Raw genomic sequence first — 25,224 nt, forward strand, 5'->3', positions numbered from 1 at the left:
TCGATAAAAGTGTACCGGTGATATTTCTCCTCCTTCTCGGAGGTACTGGCAACTGGTAAAATTCCACCTATTTGGAGGGTGACTAAAATAATTGTCCTCCTGAAGCAGGGGAAGAATGTTAGTGAAGCCTCCAGCTACTGCCAGATCTCCGTACTTTGCACTTGTTATAAAGTGCTGGGGAGGCTACTACTCCACAGACTAGCCCCCTTCATTGAGCCAACCATTCCTAAGGAGCCAGCAGGCTTCCAGAGTGACTGAAACTGCTGCGACCAAGTGGTAGCTTTAACAACGCACATCGAAGCCGGCTTCCAGCGCCAGCTCAAGACCGTTGTAGCACTCGTGGACCTGTCAGCGGCGTATGACACAGTATGGAAGCGTGGACTGCTTTTCAAGCTCTCCACTATTTTACCCTGTAGAACAATGATCCATCTTCTCAACTCCATGCGTAGCAATCCATGTGAACTCTGGCACCCAGAAAAGCAGATATGGAACTTTGAACAACGGAATCCCACAGGGTTCAGTCCTGACACCCATGTTCTTCAACATTTACACCAGTGACCTGCCCAAAATAGAGTCCGCAAGTTTGTAAATACTGATGACATTGCCTTGGCCACGCAAGACATGAATCTGTTCATCATCGAAGAGACCCTGACTAATGATTTACAGAGGACGGACACCTACTTCCGCCGATGGCAACTTCGGCCAAACCCGCAAAAGGCTATCACCTCGACATTCCACTTCAGCGACCATCAAGCAAGCCAAGCTTTGAAAGTTTTCTTTTGTGGCGCAGAAGTAAACCATGCCAAAAGCCCCTCCTATTTAGGAGTCACGCCTGATTGCACCCTGTCATAGACAACATCTCCAGAACCTTGGGAAGAAACTGAAGAGTAGGGTCAACTTGATCCAAAAACTTGCCGGATCCACACAGGGAGCAGATGCTCAAACCCTCCATACGGCAGCACTCGTCCTGGTGTACTCTATAGTGGAGTACTGCTCTCCAGCTTGGCTATTGAGTCTGCATATCAAATCTGTTGATATCCAGCTGAATTGTACTGTGAGAATCATCACCGGTACACTTGGTGTTAATGTGAATAATCGGCGTGAATATCTGATAGTTCTTGGGGCTCACTGTGTTAATGCATGGCATACTACACAGATCAGGAATATTGCAAGTTTGATTTGTGCTGAGTTTTCTGATCTCAGTACAAGAGTTGCTGAAATTGGCTTCATTGTCCCCAGACTAAAAAGCAGTAGGTGATTCTCACTCCTGATCCCTAGCCACTGCTGTAAGGATCATTCAGAACACTGAAGCTGATTCTAATGTCAGTGGAAGAGCACTAAAGAGTGACCAGATATGCTAAGATTCTTCAACATTCTTGAAAACATTTATCTGAGAGGACCCAAAAGGTATACAAGATGCTTAAAGGATAGAGAAAATAAGTGCTTTCAAATAGACCAAAGCAGCATTGCAAGATGGCACAGATTCATGGTTGTGAAGGACAGATTGTGGACAGAAGCCAGGAAGTATTTCTTTAATAGAAAGTAATCAATAGCAGGAATGGGTTGCCAGAAAGTGTGCTTGAGGTCAGTGCACTGGAGTTATTAAGACTAAGATCAAGTTGGCCCAAGTACCGTATTATTTTGTGGCGACGTGATCTTGGTAATATGTAAATGGATAGGTGGAATAAGATGCTGTTGTTCAGTATCTTAATTCATGCTGAGAATAGTAGGTTTGGCCAAGTGTCTAATTCACTGCATTTCCCGTAACCTTTTTGTGTAACTAGTTGATCTCCTGTGATCTTGCCTCTAGATTTTTTTAAATGTATCTTTCTCTCCCACACTCTCTGTGCCTTCTCTGACTTTCTGTTTCACTGATTTACTGAACTTGTATTTTTTTAAGTCTTGTGCATGCAGCAAGATTAGAGCAAAAATGTACACGATTGGAGGTGGCGATCTGGCCTGGGCGAGTGTTAGATTTCAAGATTTTGGATCATTTTTTTCATGGAAAGGATTTGGGATTGAGTTATATTTTTAGTATTTTAAAACAAAGTGAACTTGCACAATTTTTTTTCTAAAAGCCTCAGGCTGCGGGCATTGAATAAATGTATTAAAGCCAGATGGGCCAGTTTGTGGAATGTCACAGCTCAGTCTACTTCAAACTGATGCAATAAGGGTCAGTTGTCTCAACCCAGATTGATTAGCTAGGATAGCCCCCCATCAGGAGATACTTTGTTAAACCTGCACACCAAGTGAGGGGGAGATGTAGCTGGTTTTATTAACAGGCCACATGGCAAATCATTGAATGTGGAGGAATTCAGCATAACAATCCTCAACACGCGATAAAGGACTAGGGGATATAGAGGCAGCCAGATAGGTTTTTAAAAACAAAAGTGAGCTCCAGACCTGGAGTCTGGAAGCTGCAATTGAAATTATTGAGGTACTTTACAGGCACTTAGGAGCCATTTTCCCCTCTTTTTAAATTTCCCTGCATGGCCACGGGATTCACGCAGCTCGGGAACCACATCTGTCAGTCTGAGGCGTGAGTTCCGTGGCCATTGCTCCAGCTGATCCCTTAACAGCATGAAAAATAAACCAAAATAAAAACATGTTGATTACATCAGCTAACAGATTGATTGAAATTCTATTCTACTTCGAAAGTTACTGGTAAATGTTAATTCAGAAATTCCTGAAGAAACAGAGATAATAGGTGCAGGAGTAGGCCATTTGGCCCTTCGAGCCTGCACCATCATTCAATAAGATCATGGCTGATCATTCCCTCAGTACCCCTTTCCTGCTTTCTCTCCATACCCCTTGAATCCCCTTAGCCGTAAGGGCCATATCTAACTCCCTCTTGAATATATCCAATGAACTGGCATCAACAATTCTTTGCGGCAGGGAATTCCGCAGGTTAACAACTCTCTGAGTGAAGAAGTTTCTTCTCAACTTAGTCCTAAATGGCCTACCCCTTATCCTAAGATTGTGTCCCTTGGTTCTAGACTTCCCCAACATCGGGAACATTCTACCTGCATCTAACCTGTCCCGTCCCATCAGAATCTTATATGTTTCTATGAGATCCCCTCTCATCATTCTAAACTCCAATGTATAAAGGCCCAGTTGATCCAGTCTCTCCTCATATGTCAGTCCTGCCATCCCAGGAATCGGCCTGGTGAACCTTCGATGCACTCCCTCAATAGCAAGAACGTCCTTCCTCAGTTTAGTATACCAAAACTGAACACAATATTCCAGGTGATGCCTTACCAAGGCCCTGTACAACTGCAGTAAGACCTCCCTGCTCCTATACTCAAATCCCCTAGCTATGAAGGCCAACATACCATTTGCCTTCTTCACCGCCTGTTGTACCCGTATGCCAACTTTCAATGACTGATGAACCATGACACCCAGGTCTCGTTGCACCTCCCCTTTTCCTAATCTGCCGCCATTCAGATAATCTGTCTTCGTGTTTTTGCCCCCAAAGTGGATAACCTCACATTTATCCACATTATATTGCATCTGCCATGCACTTGCCCACTCACCTAACCTGTCCAAGTCACCCTGCAGCCTCTTGGCGTCCTCTTCACAGCTCTCACCGCCACCCAGTTTAGTGTCATCTTCAAATCTAAATCATTTTCTTAAGTACTCTGGGATGTAAGTGCTATCCTGGATGGTGAGGGAAATACATTTTTCACTTCATTTTCGTCTGTTGCCTTCCAACTCAACAGTAATTGCAGTGAATTTATCTGCACCATAAAAAATGACATATACCATTTAAATATATTTCTGTGTTGTTTCTGGTCAGGTTTTCTCTGTACTGTGATTATCCAGTTACATATTAGATCAAGTCATCAACTTTACAATTTAATTCTCATCACTCATTTCACCGGTTCAATTTGTTTTCAGTCCCTGAATATGACTAATTAAATTTTTCAGGCTGAGGCTTTTGGGTGAATTTCTGCAGAGATTCTCTCACTTGTCCATTGTTAACTTCAACAGAAGAGCTGCGGAAGTCCCACTTACACTGTGTGTCAGGGATTCTGCAGCTCTTCCACTAAACTTGCATAAGTTTGTAAATCCAACCCTTTACAATTACATTTAAAACCTGCTTAATTTTATGCATTAACTATACACACACATCTTTTATTTGTACCAGTCTATAGATTTGTGACTAAAGCACCAATAACTTACCAGTTATTTACTTTTTAAATTATGTTCTTGATCGTATTTCTAGATGGAGTCATAATACTTAACTTAAATATTCTTTGTCACTCATGACTTTTATATTATTGTATAGTAAAAATTCAACACCCACTATGTTAGATTAAACTTAAAATTTAATGTGGCCATGGTCCCTTTAAGGATCCCAGCTTAAAACGCGTCATGAATGATGTCACCAGCCCCTCTCCATCTAATTGGGCCAAGTAATGCACAGGGTGGCTTTAATAGGCCCCATTAAGGTAAGCTCATTTTGTACAGGGGATGGAGCCAGCAGCGGGGTCACGACCTGCCATGGGCACCGGCCCGGACCTGCTAAGGTAAGGAAAATTCCGGCCTATATATTTCCAGGATTTGAACAATAGAAAAATAAACATAGTGAGTGCTGCTGTATACACGGTTAGTATAGGGCTTTCTGGGGTTGGGAGTATCTGTTCAAAGGCTGGTCCTATATGCTAATTTCATTGAAGTCAATGAAGCCACTTTGGGTCCTCCTCTTGTAACCTGTGACTTAAGAACAGGTGAAGAAAGTGAAGCTATAAAACGTTGGCACCCATAAGAGTACAAATAACATGTAAATTCAAACATAGGCAGTACAAATCAGTAGGTTAGGTTGTATGTTTTTATCTTTAAGAGGAAACTGTAGGAACAGTAAATATTTTCTTTCCTTCCTACTCTTGAATTTCCTTCCACTTCAAAATTAGCTACAGCTAAGACTGCAAATCCTATTTCTGCGGGGCGGCGGGAGAAAGGTTCATTCAAGTCACATCGATTTAAAGGCATATTGGTTTACTCTCATCTATTTAATTTCAGCGAAAGTTATTTTTCTGAAATTTCCTTCTGCATTTTCTTGGTTGTATTTTAAATATTTATCATCTAATTTATTTCTACCCTACTGAATTAAGAATTCCTTTCATTAAGGTTTATAGATTCCAAAGCAGACTGATGACCTGAGAGCTGCAGTTATCCTCATTCAATGAATGAGTTTAATATTCTGTGCAACACTTTGTTGCAGATGGATTGATATTTGTAGTAAAGACTATCTACACTATACAGTTTTATAGGAAAATTCCTATTTGTCCAGTTTGCACACAGGAATGAATGACTCCATAATATATAGATAATATTTTATATTCTTATCAGATGCAAGCTACTGCATCTGAAAGACTGAGGAAAGATTGGAAATAAAAATTGGTAGCTAATGTGGATAATTACATGGACAATTTGAAAATGGTTAAGGAACATAGGAATAGGAGGAGGCTGTTTAGTCCCTTGAGCCTGTTTTGCCATTCAGTAAGATGGTGGCTAATCTGTGACCTAACTCCATATACCCATCACTGCCTTATATCTCTTAATACCTTTGGTTAACAAAAAATCTATCAATCTTGGATTTAAAATTAACAATTGACTTGGTATCAATTGCCGTTTTCAAAAGAGAGTGCCAAACTTCTACCACTCTTTGCGTGTAAAAGTGTTACCTAACTTCATTCCTGAAAGCCTAAAACACAAGGCCTATGTCCTCTAGTCCTCGACTCCCCAACCAGCAGAAATATAATATCTCTCTACCCTATCAGTTCCCCTTAATATCAAAGTGAAACTACTTTTCACTGATACTATAGCCATAATGTGCATGCGCTCTTAAACATCCTTAAAGCTTTTGTGCACCAGGAAATTTGATGTCAAGATCACAAGCTATGTGCAGATGAGGCCTGTCTTAACTCCTCCATTCGGAACAACCATACAGTCCTCTTTTGTTTCCTCGTCCCATTGCTGCTTCTCATTCCTTAAATATGGGTTCTCGACCTTTGTGCTTCTGAGGCCCCCCTCGCGTGTTATAAAAATTCCACAGATCCTATAACACAAAACAACAACATTTATATAATGCTTTTATCGCAGTAAAACGTCCCAAGGTGCTTCACAGGAGCGTTATCAAACAAAATTTGACACCGAGCTACACGAGGAGATATTGGGGCAGATCAAAGAGGTAAGTTTTAAGGAGCATCTTGAAGGGCCTTGACAGCTGAAAGCAGAGCTGTCAATGGTGGAGTGATTTAAATCGGGGATGCTGTAGAGGCCAGAATTGGAGGAGTACAGAGATCTTGGGTTGGTGGTTATAGGGCTGGAGTAGACTAGAGAGAGGGAGGTTCGAGGCCTTTTAGGGATTTGGAAACTTATACAAATAAATATATAAAGCATATAAGACAGGATTAATAAACAATAGAGGATCCCCTTGGAATAAGTGACCATAGCATGGTTGAATTTCAAATTCAGATGGAGGGCGAGAAAGTTGGATCTTGAACCAGCGTACTAAGCTTAAATAAAGAAGACTACAAAGGTATGAGGGCAGAGTTGGCTAAAGTAGACTGGGAAAATAGATTGAAGTGTAGTACGGTTGAGGAACAGTGGCGTACATTTAAGGAGATATATTTCATAACTCTCAAGAAAAATATATTCCAGTGAGGAGGAAAGGGTGTAAAAGAAAAGATAGCCATCCGTGTCTAACTAAAGAAATAAAGGATGGTATCCAATTTAAAAACAAGGGCATACAAAGTGGCCAAAACTAGTAGGAGGACAGAAGATTGGGAAGCTTTTAAAAGCTAACAAAGAATGATTAAAAAAATGATTAAGAAAGGGAAGATAGACTGAAAATAAACTAGCACAAATATTAAAACAGATAACAGTTTCTATAGGTATATAAAAAGAAAGAGTGCTAAAGTAAATGTTGGTCCCTTAGAGGACGAGACCAGCGAATTAATGATGGGGAACATGGAGATGGCAGAAACTCTGAACAAATATTTTGTATCAGTCTTTACGGTAGGGGACACTAAAAATACTCTGGATAGTCAAAGGGCTATAGGGGGGGAGGAACTTAACACAATCACTGAGGAGGTGGTACTCAGTAAGATAATGGGAGTAAAGGGGGATAAATCCCCTGAACCTGATGGCTTGCATCCTAGGGCCTTAAGAGAAATAGCGGCAGGGATAGTGGATGCATTGGTTGTAATCTACCAAAATTCCCTGGATTCTGGGTAGGTCCCAGCAGATTGGAAAACTGCAAATGTAACGCCCCTATTTAAAAAAGGAGGCAGACAAAAAGCAGGAAACTATAGACTAGTTAGCCTAACATCTGTGGTTGGAAAAGTGTTATTATTAAAAGAGCAGTAGCAGGACATTTGGAAAAGCATAATTCAGTCAGGCAGAGTCGCTTGGATTTATGAAGGGGAAGTCATGTTTGACAAATTTGCTGAAATTCTTTGAGGATGTAATGAACAGAGTGGATGACAGGGAACCAGAGGATGTGATATATTTGAACTTCCAGAAAGCATTTGACAGTGTGCCACATAAAAGATTACGGCACAAGATAAAAGTTCACAGGGTTGGAGGTAATATATTAGCATGGATAGAGGATTGGCTAACTAACAGAGAGTCGGGATAAATGGTTCATTCTTGGGTTGCGAATCAGTAACTAGTGGGATGCCGCAGGGATCAGTGCTGGGACCCCGACTATTTGCAATCTTATATTAACGACTTGGAAGAAGGGACTGAGTATAATGTAGCCAACTTTGCTGACGATACAAAGATGGGAGGAAAAGCAATGTGTGAGGAGGACACACAAAATCTGCAAAAGGACATAGACAGGCTAAGTGAGTGGGCAAAAATTTGGCAGATGGAGTATAATGTTAGAAAGTGCGAGGTCTTGCACTTTGGCAGAAAAAAATCAAAGAGCAAGTTATTATTTAAATGAAGAAAGATTGCAAAGTGCACAGCGGGACCTGGGGGTACTTGTGCATGAAACACAAAAGGATAGTATTCAGGTACAGCAAGTGATCAGGAAGGCCATTGGAATCTTGGTCTTTATTGCAAAGGGGATGGAGTATAAAAGCAGGTAAGTCTTGCTACAATTATGCAGGGTATTGGTGAGGCCACCACCTGGAATACTGCGTGCAGTTTTGGTTTCCATATTTACGAAAGGATATACTTGCTTTGGAGGCAGTTCAGATACGGTTCACTAGGTTGATTCCAAAGATGAGGGGGTTGACTTATGAGGAAAAGTTGAGTAGGTTGGGCCTCTACTCATTGGAATTCAGAAGAATGAGAGGTGATCTTATCGAAAGTATAAGATTATGAGGGGGCTTGACAAGGTGGATGCAGAGAGAATGTTTCCACTGATGGGTGAGACTAGAACTAGAGGGCATGATAAAATAAGCCTATTTAAAACTGAGATGAGGCGGAATTTCCTCTGTGGAATTCGCTGCCTCAGAGAGCTGTGGAAGCTGGGACATTGAATAAATTTAAGACAGAAATAGACAGTTTCTTAAACGATAAAGGGATAAGGAGTTATGGGGAGCGGGCAGGGAGGTGGAGCTGAGTCCATGATCATATCAGATATCAGCCGTGATCTTACTGAATGGCAGAGCAGGCTCAAGGGGCTGTATGGTCTACTCCTGTTCCTATTTTTTATGTTCTTATTATGTTCTTATGATCGTATTAAATGGTGGAGCAGGCTCGAAGGGCTATATGGCCTACTTCTGCTCCTATTCTTATGCAAATGTCCAGCAACACTTCCTGCAGTCCTTTCACACTAACAATTTTTTAAATGTCTTACACCAAGCCACTAATCTAATAAAATGTAAAGAAACCAGTACAAAAGCAAAAATCGAAACTTAGCTGAGACTTCAATGTGTCCATGTGCTGGTGGGGGATCCGTCATACAACTGAACACACGTTCGGCTGTGAGTGCTTTGAAGTGGGCGTTAAATGGAGCGTGACGTCCAAAAAAGCAGGTCATGTGTCAAGTCAGCATTGTACGCTGATTGATGTCACAATCTAACTAATTACCATATGGTGGGGGTGAACGGAGAGCACAATGGCTGGGTGGGGGGAGAGCACGATGGGGGAATAGGGAGGAGAGGAGAACACGATGGGGGAGAGCAGAGTGATGGAAGTATAGGAGGAGAGGGAGAGCATGATGGAGATGGAGATATGGGGGAGAGGAGAGCACGATAGTGGGTGGGAAGGTTTGGGCAGTATTGAGGTTTTCAAGATGATGAGAGGTTTTGATTGAGCAATGTTTTCCCCATTTGCCCTATGTTGACAGTGCAACATGATGAAAGTGAGACCCTAATGCTGTGTTGTCACTCCCCCCAGATTTTCTGCTGCTTCGCCTTGCCTGACATTTTAATTCTCTTCAACTCTCCTTCCCGACCCCTCCCCCACTCAATTTCATTTCTCTCTTCTGGAGTTCCTGCGATGTCACAGTTTTATCTATATCAATCTGCATAGAATGTTGCACATAAAGGCTTGTTAATTTACAATCCAGGTCAATACACTGGCATTTCAGCTTGAACAACATTTCTGAAGTCTGAAGCATTTTATTGGAATACTTATAGGCCATTTAACCCCTAGAGCCTGTTCCACAGGGTTCTTTGAACAGGTTGATATTTTAATGTTTTTAATGACAGAACAGCCATAAAAATAAAATGTATCTGTAAACAAAGACTGCAGGTCAACAGAAAGAATATTCTCAATATACATACATAGTACACAAATCTTCAGTCATGTACAGAGCTGAAAATAATGCTCCATTCAGTAACAATCAAGTGAACTTCAACATAGGATGTATTGCATTTTGGTAAGAAAAATGAGGTCACTTATTACTTGGAAAATAAGAATCTAAATGGGGTAGAGGAGCAAAGGTATCTGGGAGTACAAATACACAAATCGCAAAGTTGAGAAGCAGGTTAATAAGGCCATAACAAAAGCAAACCAAGCGCTCGGGCTATTTGTAGAGGGATAGAATTGAAAAGTAGAGACGTTACGCTAATCTTGTATCGAACCTGGGTTAGACCACACTTTGAGTATGAGTACAGGTCTGGTCACCATATTATAAAGAGGATATAGAGGCACTGGAAAGGGTGCATTTCTTTTTACAAGGATGATACCAGAACTGCAAGGTTATACCTATCTGGTAAGTAGAACAGCCTGAAAAGAGAAGGCTTGAGGGGTGATCTAATAGAGGTCGTTAAAATTATGAAAGTTTTGATAGAGTAGACAGATTGAGAGTGGTCTGAATTTTCCCATTTAAAAAAACAACAGGTGGGTTTGGAGTGTAGGGGCAGTTATATTGCTAGAAATGGCCTCTAACCAGCCCACTTCCGGTTTTGCTGAAGGTGGGGTGGAGGGGCATGATGGGCGAGCAACCAATCCCCACCTCAGTTTAAATAATAATAAAGCTTCTATTTTCCCCGTCCATTTTGAATTTAACTGCCTGTGGATGGGTTTCACACAATTCGTGAAACCCAGCAGTTAAACAGGTGGTGACTGCTGTATCCACGAGGTAACTGGCTATATACCTACCTCCTGTATCCGGGGTCCCGATCTCTCTCTCTCTCTCTCTCTCTCTCTCTCTCTCTCTCTCTCTCTCTCTCTCTCTCTCTCTCTCTCTCTCTCTCTCTCTCTCCTTCCACCCGCCCACCCCGGACGCGATCCCGATCTCATCTACCCGCCCGCCCGCAACCCCGATCTCTCTTTCCCCCATCCCCCCCCACCCCCAACCAACCTGCGATCCCGATTTCTCTCCCCCGTCACCCCGCCCATGATCCCGATCTCTCTCTCTTTCCTTCTCCCTCACAATCCCGGTCTCCCCCTGCCCCCCCTGCTTGCGACCCCGATCTCCTGTCCCCACGATTCCGATCTCCTGCCCCCCCCCCCCCATCCCACCTGCAATCCCGATCTCTTTCCCTCTTTCCCCCCCCCCCCCCCCACAATTTCTACCTCCGTAACAGTGCCCGTCTCCAACCCTGCTGCAGCTCATTTGCTGCAAACCTCATCCATACCTTTTTTACCTCTAGACTTAACTATTGCAACACATTCCTGGCCGGCCTCCCACATTTTACCCTACGTAAACTTGAGATCATCCAAAACTCGGCAGCCCATGTTCTAACTCGCACCAAGTTCCATTTATCCATCTACCCTGTGCTTGTTGCTGACCTACATTGGCTCCCAGTTTAGCAACACCTCAATTTTAAAATTGTCATCCTTGTTTTCAAATCCCTCTATGACCTGGCCCTTCCCTATCTCTGTAATCAGCTCCAGCCCTTCAAACACCCCCCCCCCCCCCAAGATATCACCACTCCTCTAATTCTTTTGAGCATCCCTGATTTTAATCGTTCAACATTGGTAGCCGTGCCTTCAGCTGCCTAGGCCTTAAGGTCTTGAATTCCCACCCTAAAACTCTCCACCTGTCTACCTCTCTTTCCTCCTTTAAGACGCTCCTTAAAACATACTTCTTTGACCAACCTGTCCTAATTTCTCCTTATGTGGCTCATTGTCAAATTTGTTTGTCTTATAACACTCCTGGGAAGCGCCCTGGAACATATCATTATGTTAAAGCCGCTATGTAATACAGGTTGTTGTAGTTGTTTATGTAATCCTTTGATTGAAACTCCAGACTTAATCACATTGAGAAGAATTTAGTAATGCTGCTTGTCCATCCCCGGTGAACCATGTGCCAAATGCACCTTGTCATTTTTATTCATGTTTGCTTTTGGTTCCTCACGTCAGATATAAGGCGCTCAATTGAAAATCTCTTGCCTAGTATTTGCCGGATGTTGACGGCTCTGGTTTGACACCAAATGATGGTTTTGAATTTCAGACTTTATATATATATATATCACCATATAGTTATTCTGAATTAGGCACAGATCTAAACCTTCCTTCCAAAAGTTCTTTCTTGCAAATTTTCACCTTGATATGGATTTTGGTCTGCTCTCGACACCTTCTCCGGTTCCCATAAACATTCCAATTATTTGACTTTTCTGGGAGTTGACTCTCACACCCCCGTATCTACCTGTACAATAGCCTGACTCTGAGGTGTAACAAAAGTGTACCGCCTTTTGATCTGAACCGGTTATCTCTGCCTTTCAAGTATATTCCTTTAGTTTCTCAAAGATGGATGGAGTGGACAGTTAGAGAGACTAATAACAAGGTGGACTAATTCCACCTTGTCTATTAACAGTTTACAAAGTCGTGTGCGAAAATTGTTGTTTACATTCTTTTTTTAGAATATTGTGAAATGGGTACAGAAAGTACATTTATAACAAACGGGTACATATACAGACGCAAAAATGGTGGCGGGGGGGACAGGAGGGGAGGGTGACAAAGGGCTTTTAATAGTTGGCTGCATTGTGGGAATGAAGCATTCTGAAAATGAAATTCTATATGTGAATTGTACAAATTAACTCCTCCAAAAAAGTACATAATTATCTGATTAGGAATAGGATTGAAGATTATACAGATCATTCAATAGCCTATGAAATGTGCCGATTTCTATGCTGCCAGGTCAATGGAAATGGCACATGTGGAAAACCACTGGCCAGCTTTAAATAATGGATGTACAAATTTAAGACTGATACCAGGCCTGCTCACGATTAGGAATGGTCATCATTCATTTTAGTTTAAAAATGTAACCCATTTTAGAATCTACCATTCTTAAAATAAGCACAGTTTCATGTGTTTAAATGGGTTTGCAATCTTTATCATTCTTGGTAAACATAGATGTCATTCCTAACATTTCCCAGATGTTGACTTGTCTGGAATGTTCCAAGTTTTGCTTTGAAGGTCAAGGAGACATTTTGTAGAACTTTCCCTCGAGATCAAGTGGAGTGGAGTTTATGAAGGCAAATTGTACATGGTCTGTGGTGTAATGGACCAAATAGCTTTTTTTGTAGCATACAATGCTCTACTCAAATAACTTTAAAATGTATTTCCTGATGAAGTGAATTGGTACGTTGATTTTGTTTATTTACTAATATGGGTGGTTTTAGTTATAATAGCGCAAGTTGAGGGTATTACAGTCGACATCTCTGTTGGCATCCAAGGGTCAGACCCTATTGGTTCTAGTACACAGATGCCTACTTCATGGACAATCCTTATAAAATGTCAGTTTGGAGTGCTCAACCATTGATACAGAATCATGGAAGTCAGCGTGAAAGTAACTCCTCAGTAAGTTCTCAATTGCAGTAAGAATAAGCGAGAAGATTCAAATTTCTTGCTCTGGCTGGAAATCAAATGGGCATCTGCCTACTTGTTTAGGATATTTAAATCTGTTTGCTTATTTTAATGCTTAGTGCTGCTGCGAATCCCCTTGAAGAGTCTAAGGTCTAGTCCTAGTTTCTACAGAAACAACCAAGCATTCTGATTGTGACTGTTCCAACACTCTGGCCCTGATTGCATTATACCTAATGAATATAATGAGTTGTAATGAGAACAGATGCAGCTTCTATTCTAAAATATTTCTGTATTACATCTTATTGTATGAAGGTATAGCAAGGCCCTGTACTGGGCTCTTTTGTTTTCTTCTCAAAGATTTTTTTTTGTCTTTTCCTTGGAACCAGATTTAAACTGTCTAAAAGAATAGCTGCTAGCTCAAGGAGCGAGGACTTTGATACTGCCTATGAACAAAATGTAATCAGGTTAAGATTGTCTGACTCGTTTGTGAAACTGATGTAGGGATAATAATTCTGCTGTGCGCTCCTGGGATGTGTTGGGAATGCATAATGAAAAATTGCGCATTGTCAGCCAAGGTTCACTGTAAGCTCAGCTTTGTTCTGCACGGTCTGTATCATTCAATGCGTGGCCCCTTTAAATTTCTATGCATGTATTCTGTTTATTTACAATGTAAAAGCCGGTGAGCGGTCTATGTGGGACCTTGCAGATTACCGCATGGCTTGCATGCGCGCAGCTTAGCAGGAACATTGCCGTCAGCCCACGATTATGCATTCAATAAAGTTAATGGATGGAATATTGCGAGCTAGGAATGCACAATTTTTCAATATGTGCTCCTAGCGTGTATTAGGATTTTTACCCCGGTGTGTGTATGTATTAAGGGGGTATCATGTCAGATGCAAATTCCAGAAGACTTTGTTCGAGATCAGATGAGATAACCATCTCTCTAGATAATAATTGGGATTCTGGCCACATCCCCATGTATTCAGGTGATCAAAGTGAATTATTACTGGCCTGTTGAGAATGAACTGAGGACAGCTTTGAAGAATCTGGACTTCATGTAAAAGGAAGTGATAACATAATTTAATAATATAAGAAATAGGAGCAAGATCAGGCCTTTCGTCCCCTCGAGCCTGCACCGCCATTCAATAGATCTTGGCTGATCATCTACCTCAACTCCACATTCCTGCACTATCCCCATATCTCTTGATTCTCTGAATATTCAAAAATCTATCGATCTCTGTGAGGAATATATCTCATTTGCAGCTGCTCATTTCAACCTTATTTTCACATCACGGTAGTGAGCTCGAACTCCATGTCTACACAAATAAAAAATCATTAAAGGTTGCAGTTTAAAGATCCCAAGAAGAGAATGGGATTCTGGAGAGATTTATACTTTCAAGTCAGAAAATATTTAATGTAGTAAGTTAAATGTTCTGCTCAGTCATTTTTGCTTCTGTGAATCTATATTGTGTAAGGAATTGCATTTGTAATTTTAACCTTACAAGATCTGATGGCGTGGCCATCCTGTGCGCCTTCTGGGACAAAATATCTCAATAAAAGGGTAATTATGAATGAGTTGGTGGTATGCTAATTCATTCACTCTACACAAGTTGTAAAATTTTAATCGTAGAATAAGTGAACACTATACTTGGAAACTGACATGTTACAGGGAGCATGAATAAAATGTGTTGAGCAAAGGTCCAAATTGTAATAGCCACAATGCCTATGCATGGTGCAAGACACCGCTTAATAAAGTAAATTTGCTATTGCCTTATATCATAAGTTGTTTTGGACTCAACAAATTACCATAATAGACAGGTGACTGCTCTATAGAAGTGCTAGTAATTACAGGTTACAGTCCAGTATCACAAAGGGTTTTTGAATGCGATGCTTTCCTGCTAATTACAGCTCAACAAATCGAGCGTTTTGGAAGCAAACCTTTCAGCTCATTAGAACCTAACAATGGTCTTTATGAATCGTCAGTTACAATTTTTTCCTTGGGGCTATGTGAGGAAAAGAATGTATTTATATTAAAATGTTTGTGGTTAGACTTGTGCTAAAGTTTAGTTCCTTGGAATTGATGGTCCTTTTTAGTAAATTGATTGGAGAATGTTATATAGTGTATCTTGACTTGCATCCAGAAAGAAAAGTAAAGATTAGACACTTGATGGAAGGAATTTGTTCTATTCTACATAGTCAATTCATTATGGTTTCTGTCAGTGAGATTGAATTGGAACTTTTATTTTCCTTTTGTTTTGCTTGATTGTGCTTGACAGGCTCTTTGGAATATGTCATTATTATCTGTACTCTAAGTCTGTGACATAGCAGCCCCAACAGTATTTTACAGTAGTGTAAAAACAGAACAGCATTTTCAAACAATGAGGTCATGGAGCTGTGGCGAGATGCCAGCAATGTTTTGGCTTGTGCTGGCAATTGATGGATCAAGTGTGCAATAGGTCCAGCAGATCATTAACACTGCAGACTAGAATGCTTAATATTAGGGAAGTTCTATAGTGATTGATTCTTGAAGGTTATACAAGGTGAGCACGGCAAAATATCTTGCTGACATGGTTTGTGCCATTAAGAATACTAGGAAATGATTTCATCTAGCAGCAGTCATCACCCATATCTCTTAATAAAAATAAGCCTGCTCTGAATTTAAAAATAACCTGGGAGGTTCAGCAGACACCTGGTGAGTTTAGTCTACTGTATGGGTTTGATATTACTGAACAAAAGGCAAAATGCTGAGGCCATAAATTAACTCCTCTCATTTGTAATTGGAGGAAACTGATGATGTACAGTTTGTCTAAATATATGGCTTCCAGTGATTGCAGAGAATTCGGAGTGCAGTCATACTCCAGCTACTGGTCACAGACTGCTGTCTGTGGAGAGTGATGCATATCTGGCTGACCCAAGTTAAAATACTGACTGCACACCACTGGGTCGCACTGAGGTCAGCATCTTACATTGTACAACTTATTTTAAATGTTCGGAGAGCAGAGGCCAGAGTATGCACTTTCTCCTAATATTATAAGATTGAAATGTAAATGGCCAGGGGTCAACAAACCACCTGGGTACTTAAAAAAAAAAACATGCATTGCACCAACATGGAGATTACACTACCCTTGTGGATTCAATCTCATGAGGCTGCCTCCACTTTTTTTGGCTTTTATGTGCTTGAGAGTCAGATCAGGACCTGATGCTAGAGTTATACTACCAGTTTTTGGTCAATGCACCCACCCACCCCATCCCCCCTCTGAACACTTTATATCAAGAAGGAAGTAGCAGTATAACTACAGCTTAATTGTATGATTTTTACTGCCAGTTTGCTTAAGGTAGCATCTAAACTCTACAGCATTGTTAATTACAGTCTTGTTGCTAGTAAAATTATATATTTTGGGAGTTCTGTTTACTTAATTTTGATCATGATGGGGATGTTATGATGAGCTCACAGTAAATTCTGAGAGCCAGAGAAGTTACACTGCAAGTGCTCGTGGCAGAGGGTTAAATTATTGGACGCGACTGCTGCCAGCGAACCGGAAGCCAGGTTCTGAGGAAAAATGCCGGGAAGGAGTGGGCCCCTTGAAAAAATGCCGGGAGGGAGCGAGCTCCTTGGAAAAATGCTGGGAAGGAGCGGGCTCCTTGGGAAAAATGCTGGGAGGGCGGGGGCTCCTTGGAGAAATGCTGGGAGGGAGGGATCTATGAGGATAATGCCAGGAGGGCAGGGGCTCCTTGAAAGGAAAACAAGCTTCCTTCCGTTGGCAGCAGTCACTCTTAAGTTATTTGCTATAAATTTTTTGACTGCATTCTGAATGTGACTGGAGCAATACAGTGGAGTTACTGACGACTCATAGGAAATGTATAATCACAAGTTGAAACTCCAATCTGTGACCATTCTGTGCCGAAATAGGACTAGAATTTTTGCGGTATCCAGCATTTTGCACGTGGCCATCAATAGCCGTGTTGAACAATCTCTCTAGTATTGTGTGGGCAAGGCTAATGAGAATGTCATAACCTAAATAAAATGGGCATAACATTGGGATAATAAGTTTTTCTCCTTTGAACTTCCCTCTCTTTCCTTTGGTAATGCAGAAAGCTATAAAATCTTAGTCTGTTTTAAAAACACTATGACTAATGTGATCTGCTGTTGGTGTGGATAAAATATTAGAAGCATAAAATATTTTAAAAGAACATTGTTGAATGTGGCTGTGCCTGACCAACTGGTTGAAAGACACTAGTCTGTTCTCCCAAGATTTATTTATTTTGGCTTACTGCCTGCCAATAGGGACAATTGTGTTATACTCTAATAAATACATATTTGTCTGTTTATTAATGCACAGTTCCGCAATTTTCTGGAATACACTGAGAACTGCAGTTTCTATTGGCACAAACATACTTGTTACCACTTTCCGCAAGATAAGTTTTAATTTTATTTCTACTGCTGTAGAGTTTCTCAGGTGCTGGCAAATTTCTCATCCAAGTACTTTTAATATATAAAGCTAGATGATGAGTTTAGGCAGGCAATTTAACTGTGTGGGGCATCACAGAGGTGTCTGATTTTGTTTTTGCCCACTGCTGAAAAACAATGAATAGATCATGAGTGCAAAGCCTAGCTGTTTCTTTTTTCCCTCACCATTTGATGGGGAGTCATGCAGGGTTTTACTTGTACACCTCTTAGGTGCCAGTTTAAGAATAACCTTAGTAAAGGACTGGGAGCAGATTAATACATGGATGGGGAAAGGGAGTCACATAGAGGGACACAAATAATTAAAAATAGAATAGCGGAAATATTTTTTTTTAAACTTGTATGCATTCTAACAGACGAACATATTGAGCATTTTTAAGACTGTCATGTAAATGACCTGCAGGCTATGTAGGCTGCCCTTTTCAGTGTTATGTTTGATTTAAGAAGTACTAACCAAAATGTACATGTCAGCCATCTTAGAATGGCAACATGAAAGGACCCTATTTAGCCATCCTCACAGATTGATGGAATTATGTGGTCTATATTTGGTGTGTGGTGTGAGATCACAGAGAGATTAAATACCATATTAAGTGGTGACTTGCCTTTTAGATTGTATGTTTTCTTAAAAAAAAAATCCATAGGAGATAGCAGTATAGATTCTAGAAAAATAAGCATAAGAAAATAACTGAGGCGCTACATGTTTTCTTTCCAAGCTCCTTAGAAATGCTTTCCTTTGGAAATGTTTCTGAGCATTATTTTTATTGTTTCTGGGCAGAATACAAAAGTTTTAAATAGATTAGAGTTTTGCAGTGGTTTTGAATTACAGCTGACCCGTAGTGAATCTCTTGTGTGCATATTGTTCAGTACTTGTATTTTTGCTTCAACCTCTAGTCTGCTAACCTCATAAGCTGTATATGGTACTGTCTGATTAACAATATGTCTCCTGACTGGTAGTATAAAGGTTAATTAAATATGTGATATGTTTAATATGTGTTAGAGTTTTCACTGAGGACAGCTGAGGTAAAGGGGAAGAAATCTGCATTAGTTTAGTGTATTGTGGTTTTGCAGATACAGGGGTAGTGTATTTATTGAAAAACAAGACACCTTGTCTTTCTGTTGTAGATGGTTAGTACAGCTGCTTTCATGCAGCACAACAAATAAAGTAATTCAATCCGTCTCCGTCACAGTGGGCCGTTTAGTTAACTGCTTCCATCTGTTGCCTGCTGTTCCCCTCACTTACGACCCTCTTCCTCTCTTGTCCCAGCCCCCCTGAGGAAGGCGAAGTTTGTGGAAAGCCCTCGAGTCCCAGAGTCGGAGCTCAGCTCCCCAACCAGAACCACAGCCAAGAAGCCAGACTTGGATGCTTTCTGCCCTGGTAAGCGTGTGCAGGGTTCAATTCTCCAGCAGCTAGCAAATTTGATAGTTGTATTATTGGGTAGGCATATGTCATTCAAAAACAGTTCTCAGCAGTGCCATGATAGAGCCAAAAGCTATGATGTGCGTGGAGCTTGTTGTAATCTGTGCAGTGAAGAAACTGGTAATGTTTATGCTGCTTTTTAGTGTGTAACACTAGAGAGGCTGAGAAGAAACTGAAGAATGCTGTAGACATAGAACATTTTTCTTTTAAAGAAGGATAAATCTGTTAATGATTGCATAGTGCTTTTAAATAATTTGGTTCAGAATGTGCTATTTTAAAGTTGTCATTTCTAAGAATAGTAATATAGAAATGCCATAGTTTAAACTATGCGCATGCTTGTTGTGATAATGGTCTGGTCTGATGTAGTGCATGTGGGATGGTTTAATTTATGCTCCAGGCATACATTAAATAGTATAACAGAGGAAAATGCTTGCTGTGATCAGAAACTGCATTTAGACTCCTTCTATTTCATTTTGTGATGTGGACAAGTTAGACATTTTGAAGCAAATACATTTTGAATGAATTTAAAATAGGAATAAAAAGCTTTGAACAGTTTTGATACAGAAGTGCTATCCCCAAGAGCTTCAACTACGAAAACATTCCTGTGCTTCACTTTTAATGCAGTGCATAGTTTATTTCATGCTGTAGTTCAGTAAATGTTGCTAGTAGTTTTTTTATTGCTCTGCTGATTCATCTCATAGCAGTTATTAAATGATCCCTTTCAAAACTGTCTTGTAGGATATCCTGTTCAGAAATTCTGCAGGATACCTATGGGATCTAGAAACTAAATCTTTGTGGCTTCCCCTCTGTCGGTCTAATTACAAATCTTGCCTGACGACTTCCAGAGTATCTTACAAACTGCAGCTGCTTCAAAGGAATTCTATGCTTCGTGACTCTGTATTTTCTCCCTCTTCGTAACACCCCACCATGCAAAGATTTTTATTTTAAAAATCTTGCTTTTCTCTCCTTCTTGGGGTCTCCTTGAGATATGCATTATTCCCTGACTGGCAAAGTGATCTGGGGCATCTGCAAGTACTATTCTGCAAAAAGTGACTAGGAGTGCTCAAGGGGCCTCATCCTATGATTTCCCCCCCCCCCACCTGCCAGTTAGTATCATTAGACAAAGTTGAGATTTCACTCGGTTTTGGACTAGACTCAAACCTGTATCCTACTGTCTCTGAAGACATATTGACCTGGATTTTGCAGTAGTAATGACGGCGAAACTGTCAGCGTTCGCCGTCAATACCCCTCTGATACTGACAGCAACTTCAGAATTTAGCGCATGCGCAGATAAACACAGATATCGTTAAGCTGCCGTCAGTCATTCACTGCTGTGCCATGTGCAGTGTGGAATTCCCCAGAGCCAGCAGTCAATTGAAATCACATAAGGACAAAAACTTCCCCTATTATGCTGGAATATCGTTGTTCAATCCTTCCCATCCCTACCTCCCTGAAAAAGTTAAGCCTTGTTGAAAAAGGCGTAACTGGGTTTTTAATGGCGTATTGACTGCTGAGCAACCGTTCTGGTGCTGAAAAACAAATTTTATATTTGTGGAATGTCAATTTTCTCCATTAATATGATTAAAAATTCCATGGTTTTAAAAAATAAATTAAATTTTGTTTGATATTTCAGCTTCTACCTTAATCTTGTGTATGCCCAAATCTTTATTTTGCTCTCTGTAAAAAATTATAAAAAGTAAATTAGAATATCTGAATTTTTCTTCCTGATTTGCTGTCGGTGAGAATTCTTAAATGTGATTGGCTGCTTAGCCAGCTTGATGACATCACTGTTGCTGGAAGCTGAAGATTCGCTTGATTTGGCTCCAAATTCAAACGAAGGTCGGGAGAGCTGAAATCAACGCCACAGAGATTGCTAGACCTTTGTGGGCAGCTTTCTTTCAGGTCAGTGGCGAGCACCGTCGCTACGCTGCTGACTGCAAATTCCGGGCCAATAGAGCACTGAAACCCATCCAACTGTGCTGTCTTAATGCAGTGAGATTTCTGAAACACTGAAATTAAAGCACGGACAGCTCTTGATTTTTCCGGAATGAACTCTCCCAAATACTCCACGTTGATACAACACTGTCACATTAAGTTTAGCTGCTAGATTTAAGCTTTGTTCTAAGATTACACAGGGTGTGCAGTATGTAGAATATTATGTGATATTGATTTGTTGACACTAATCACATGTAATCAAAAGTTGATACTGAAAATTATTTGAATTCAAGTATGGAATATTACATCATCTTTGTCACCATAACATCTTACAAACTATTCTGCGTTTTACTTGATTTGTAATCCAGCATTTTAAATTTGAGACAAGGAAAAGGCCATATGGTACAATACACCTGCCCCTTTTTTGGTTGAACTGATCCCAAGCTTTCTATCTTCTCAACATATCTCTCCCGGTTATCCTCTTATTTTACTCACATTGTTGTGGAAAAGTGTTTTGGTACATGATGTAAACGCATATACATTACTGCTACTGAGAGCAATAATTTAAAATGGAGAGTATTAATATTTCTATACTTTAAAGTAGAAGTGGGATTTAAAAAATATAAGTTGCCGTAAGAAAATTGGATATTAAAAGATTCAAGTCAAAAATAACAAAATTGATCTTTGCGAGTACAGGCTACAATGGGGTATTGCATTGGGGATGGTGAATTACAAAAGTTTTTTCAGGTATAATGGACCCATATGTCCCCTTCGCAAGCAAGAACTAATGGCAGTGTGGCATCGTCAGTGGGTTTATTTTTTTGTTCTTTTTACTGTGCAATCTTGAAGATAATCATAACCAGATGGTGTGATGTTGGGGCAAACTGAGAACATTGCTTACTCAAACACAGAATGTTTTAATTGACTTACCCAGCAGTAGCACTGATTTTTGCCAGAGCCTTTTTAGTACCTGGAAGAAATTCAGTTTGTAAAACAACAAAATATGGTGAAAATAGTTCAAAATATTGTCTGTTTGCAAAATTAATGCTCAAGGGTACTTCCATTTTTATTTCAAAGTAGTAGTAATGAGTTCTACACCTATTGAAAAATGTTGATGACCATAGTGGGTTTTCGAAGCTGACGCAGTACCATTTTTCTTGTAATTTATTCAATGCGTATCACTGTAGCAACAAAGCTGTATATGTTGATTGGCTGCTTTTTATGTGTATTTGTAAAGTTTCACACTAATAAATTTACAAATCAATATGAATTCCCTTAAAAAAAAATGGTTACTCTTGGCACATTTAAAAAAAAAGAAAAAGTCTGTTCTATTTCGAACAAAAAGAAAGAGGTTTTCTTCATTAAGTAAAGTTATTCATCCCGAGCTCAATCCTGCCTGCCCTGAGGAACTGATGGACAGAAGACAATGCTTTTTAATAGGTCTGACTGAATTGCCTTTGCACCACATTGTAACAACTAAATGTGTAAAACAGACGATGTACTTGGTGATATAGCTTCCCAAGGTCAACTTAAATGGTGGAAATAGCTAACTTCCTCAGTCTGTGAGACTTTGTTATGTTTCTGTACCATGTGACTGAAGTTCTGAAAAGACGGTCTGTCTAGGAGGAATGGGGAACATTGTAGAGAAGTTGAAACTTTCAACCATTTTCTATACACAAGATTAATTCCAGACGTTTCAGAGCATTTCTTGTTGCATTTATTTTAAATGGAAGTGAATTCAAATTACAGACTTTGCTGGAGCAGGGCATCTCGCGGCGTTCCCTGTTAAGTTAGACTTGTTCGTGCATGTTTATGTTGAAAAAAAACTGCCCAGAACTTTGCTGGAAGAGCAAGCTGATCAGTATGAGGACAGCAGGGCATCTGGGACCTTGGTGGACTACAGGACAAACTGTGTGTCTCCTTAACAATGAGATTAAAGGTTTGAGAAATAAACAGTGGAGGGATTGAGAAGGAGGGTGAGTGGGTGCGTTCAATGTCAAATCAGGTAGAAAAAGAGAAGGAAAGAAATATTGAATTAAGAAAGGAAAAAAAGAGACAAAGGTAAATTAAGAAAAAAAATGTTGAATTTAAAATTTGACTTTTATAAATCAACAATTCACAACCTGAATGAATGAGACTCCACATTTATAATGGTTAACTTTCTTGGCCAGAAAGGTTGATTGGCAGTCATTAACAATTATTAAGTTGTTAAAAGTGTGCGTATACTGTTAACTACTAGACTTAACTTTCTGTGGTGGGTTTAATGGGCAATTAATGTGCAAATGAAAAACACGGGGCGGTTACGGGCAAGATGCGGTTCCCGCGTAGCAAACAGTGGAACAGCCCAAATCGGCCAGCATTGCAGCAATTCACAATTTACAGAGCAATTCAAGGGATGGTTTGGGGGGGGATCGGGGGTAATCATGGGGGGCCAGACAGAGATCGGGGCAGAGATGGAGGGGTTTGATGATCGAGGTGGGGGTGAGGGCTTGATAATCACAGGGGCTGGAATACAGGTTTGCTTTCAGGGCCAGGTGCGGTGGGGGGCATCATCATCATCTTTTAGGCAGTCCCCTCGAAATCGAGGAAGACTTGCTTCCACTCTAAAAGTGAGTTCTTGGGTGACTGAACGGTCCAAAATGAGAATGGCAGTCTCTGTCACAGGTGGGACAGACAGTGGTTGAAGGAAAGGGAGGGTGCGGTGGAATGGTGGAGCACACCTGCTCCTCCTGGCCCACAAGCAGTGCTGGAAAAGTACTTGGCTCTTCCATGCAGCAATCCTTGCCTCCCTTTCGCTGCCGGATTTCCCGAAATCCAGGCGACCAGCATTCAGCCTGAAACACGGATAAAATCTGAGGCACACAGTCTAATTAAAATATTTGAATGAGCGACCCGCCTCCTGAGAGCGGGTGGTTGCCCGAACCCCGTCTTGTCTCCGTTAAAACTGGAAGTGGGCAGATTGGGTTTAGGTTTGAGATTTTTTACATTTTAACATCCCACCCGGCCACAACCCACCCATTTTTGGGAGTTAAAATTGCCCCATCACGTTCGAGTGTTTGATCAGCGACGACAGATTGTTCGCTATCGGGCCTGAATTTGTGGTCGGAGGCTTCCAGTCAGTAGATGCCACCGAACCGCAATAAAAATACACACCTGCCCAATGGTTCTGGATCCATGGAGACTCGCACTCCTGGGCAGCTACACTTAGGCCTGAGTAGAGGTCTGTGTATCCCAGGGACGCAGGCGGTTCACAAGCACCCCGGGATCACGTGGGCTGGCCCAACCATTCAGAAAGGGGATTCCCATTATGCTTATGGGGATCTATTTACATACAGAATCCACATAAGTTTCATAGGAATCATCCAAAAAAACACGTACACCACACTGAAATTTAAAAAAAGCATTACATATTTAAAATACAATTTAATTAAACATTTAAAACAAAAATGTAATTTTTTGAAAAATTAATTTAAAGATTTTTCAAGGGGCCAAAAATAATATACTTATTTTACAGGTTTTAGAATGTTAAAATAATTTTTTATTTTAATATTTATTTTCACCCTTACTCTGTTAATAGAAGGCCATGTGCCTGTCTACCAGGCATAAGAGTTTCATGGGCATTCGGTGGGCAAGAGTCGGGCAAATAGCCCAACTCACCGCCAGCGAATGCCCATTTTCTATGCATGCGGAGGATCTGGCGAGGAGATTGTTGAGATCGCAGATTCCGGGTTTTCATCCATACGAAAATCCAGGCCCAGGTGTTTAACACAGCAGAGAAAGTGTGATATATTTGGTGTTTAATCATTATGTATAATATGGTGGTCTTTCAGATGTTTAATCATAGCAGACTCCAGTAAATAGAGTTTAATTCCAACAAGTGGAATGTATGGCATGTAGGACATTTTGGTGGGTTTTTTTGCTGCTGAAACTGGTGCTGATCTCAATCTGATTTGATGCTATTACAGTAATGCCAGTGATAATGATATCCTCCACAGATTGTGTGAGATCACAGCAATGTTTAAATCTAGAGGACAGATTGTGGTACCTGAGATCGCCACCTCCTTGTCTTCTGTCTCTCTCTTCCTCTCTATCTCTGTCCATTCCCCTGCCCCCCTGCCCCCCTCCTTCCAACCCTTTACGGTTCATCCCAAAGCTGAAGAGCATATAGGCCAATTGGATTGACACTACC

General features: G+C 40.7%; 1 protein-coding gene across 16 annotated transcripts in view; it reads left to right on the plus strand.

Annotated features, from left to right (window-relative positions):
* Positions 1-25,224, plus strand: part of tanc2a (tetratricopeptide repeat, ankyrin repeat and coiled-coil containing 2a) — a 1,120,879-nt gene that overhangs the window by 660,865 nt on the left and 434,790 nt on the right. For 14 of the 16 annotated variants that reach the window (XM_070864738.1, XM_070864743.1, XM_070864740.1 and 11 more), the window contains one exon: positions 18,948-19,058. The exons of the other annotated variants lie outside the window; for them this stretch is intronic. In XM_070864738.1, the coding sequence (XP_070720839.1) occupies positions 18,948-19,058 (111 nt within the window). The remainder of the gene's footprint in view (positions 1-18,947; positions 19,059-25,224) is intronic. 16 annotated transcript variants of the gene reach the window in all.

This window comes from Pristiophorus japonicus, chromosome 21, assembly GCF_044704955.1.
Source record: "Pristiophorus japonicus isolate sPriJap1 chromosome 21, sPriJap1.hap1, whole genome shotgun sequence".
NCBI classification, from domain to species: domain Eukaryota; kingdom Metazoa; phylum Chordata; class Chondrichthyes; family Pristiophoridae; genus Pristiophorus; species Pristiophorus japonicus.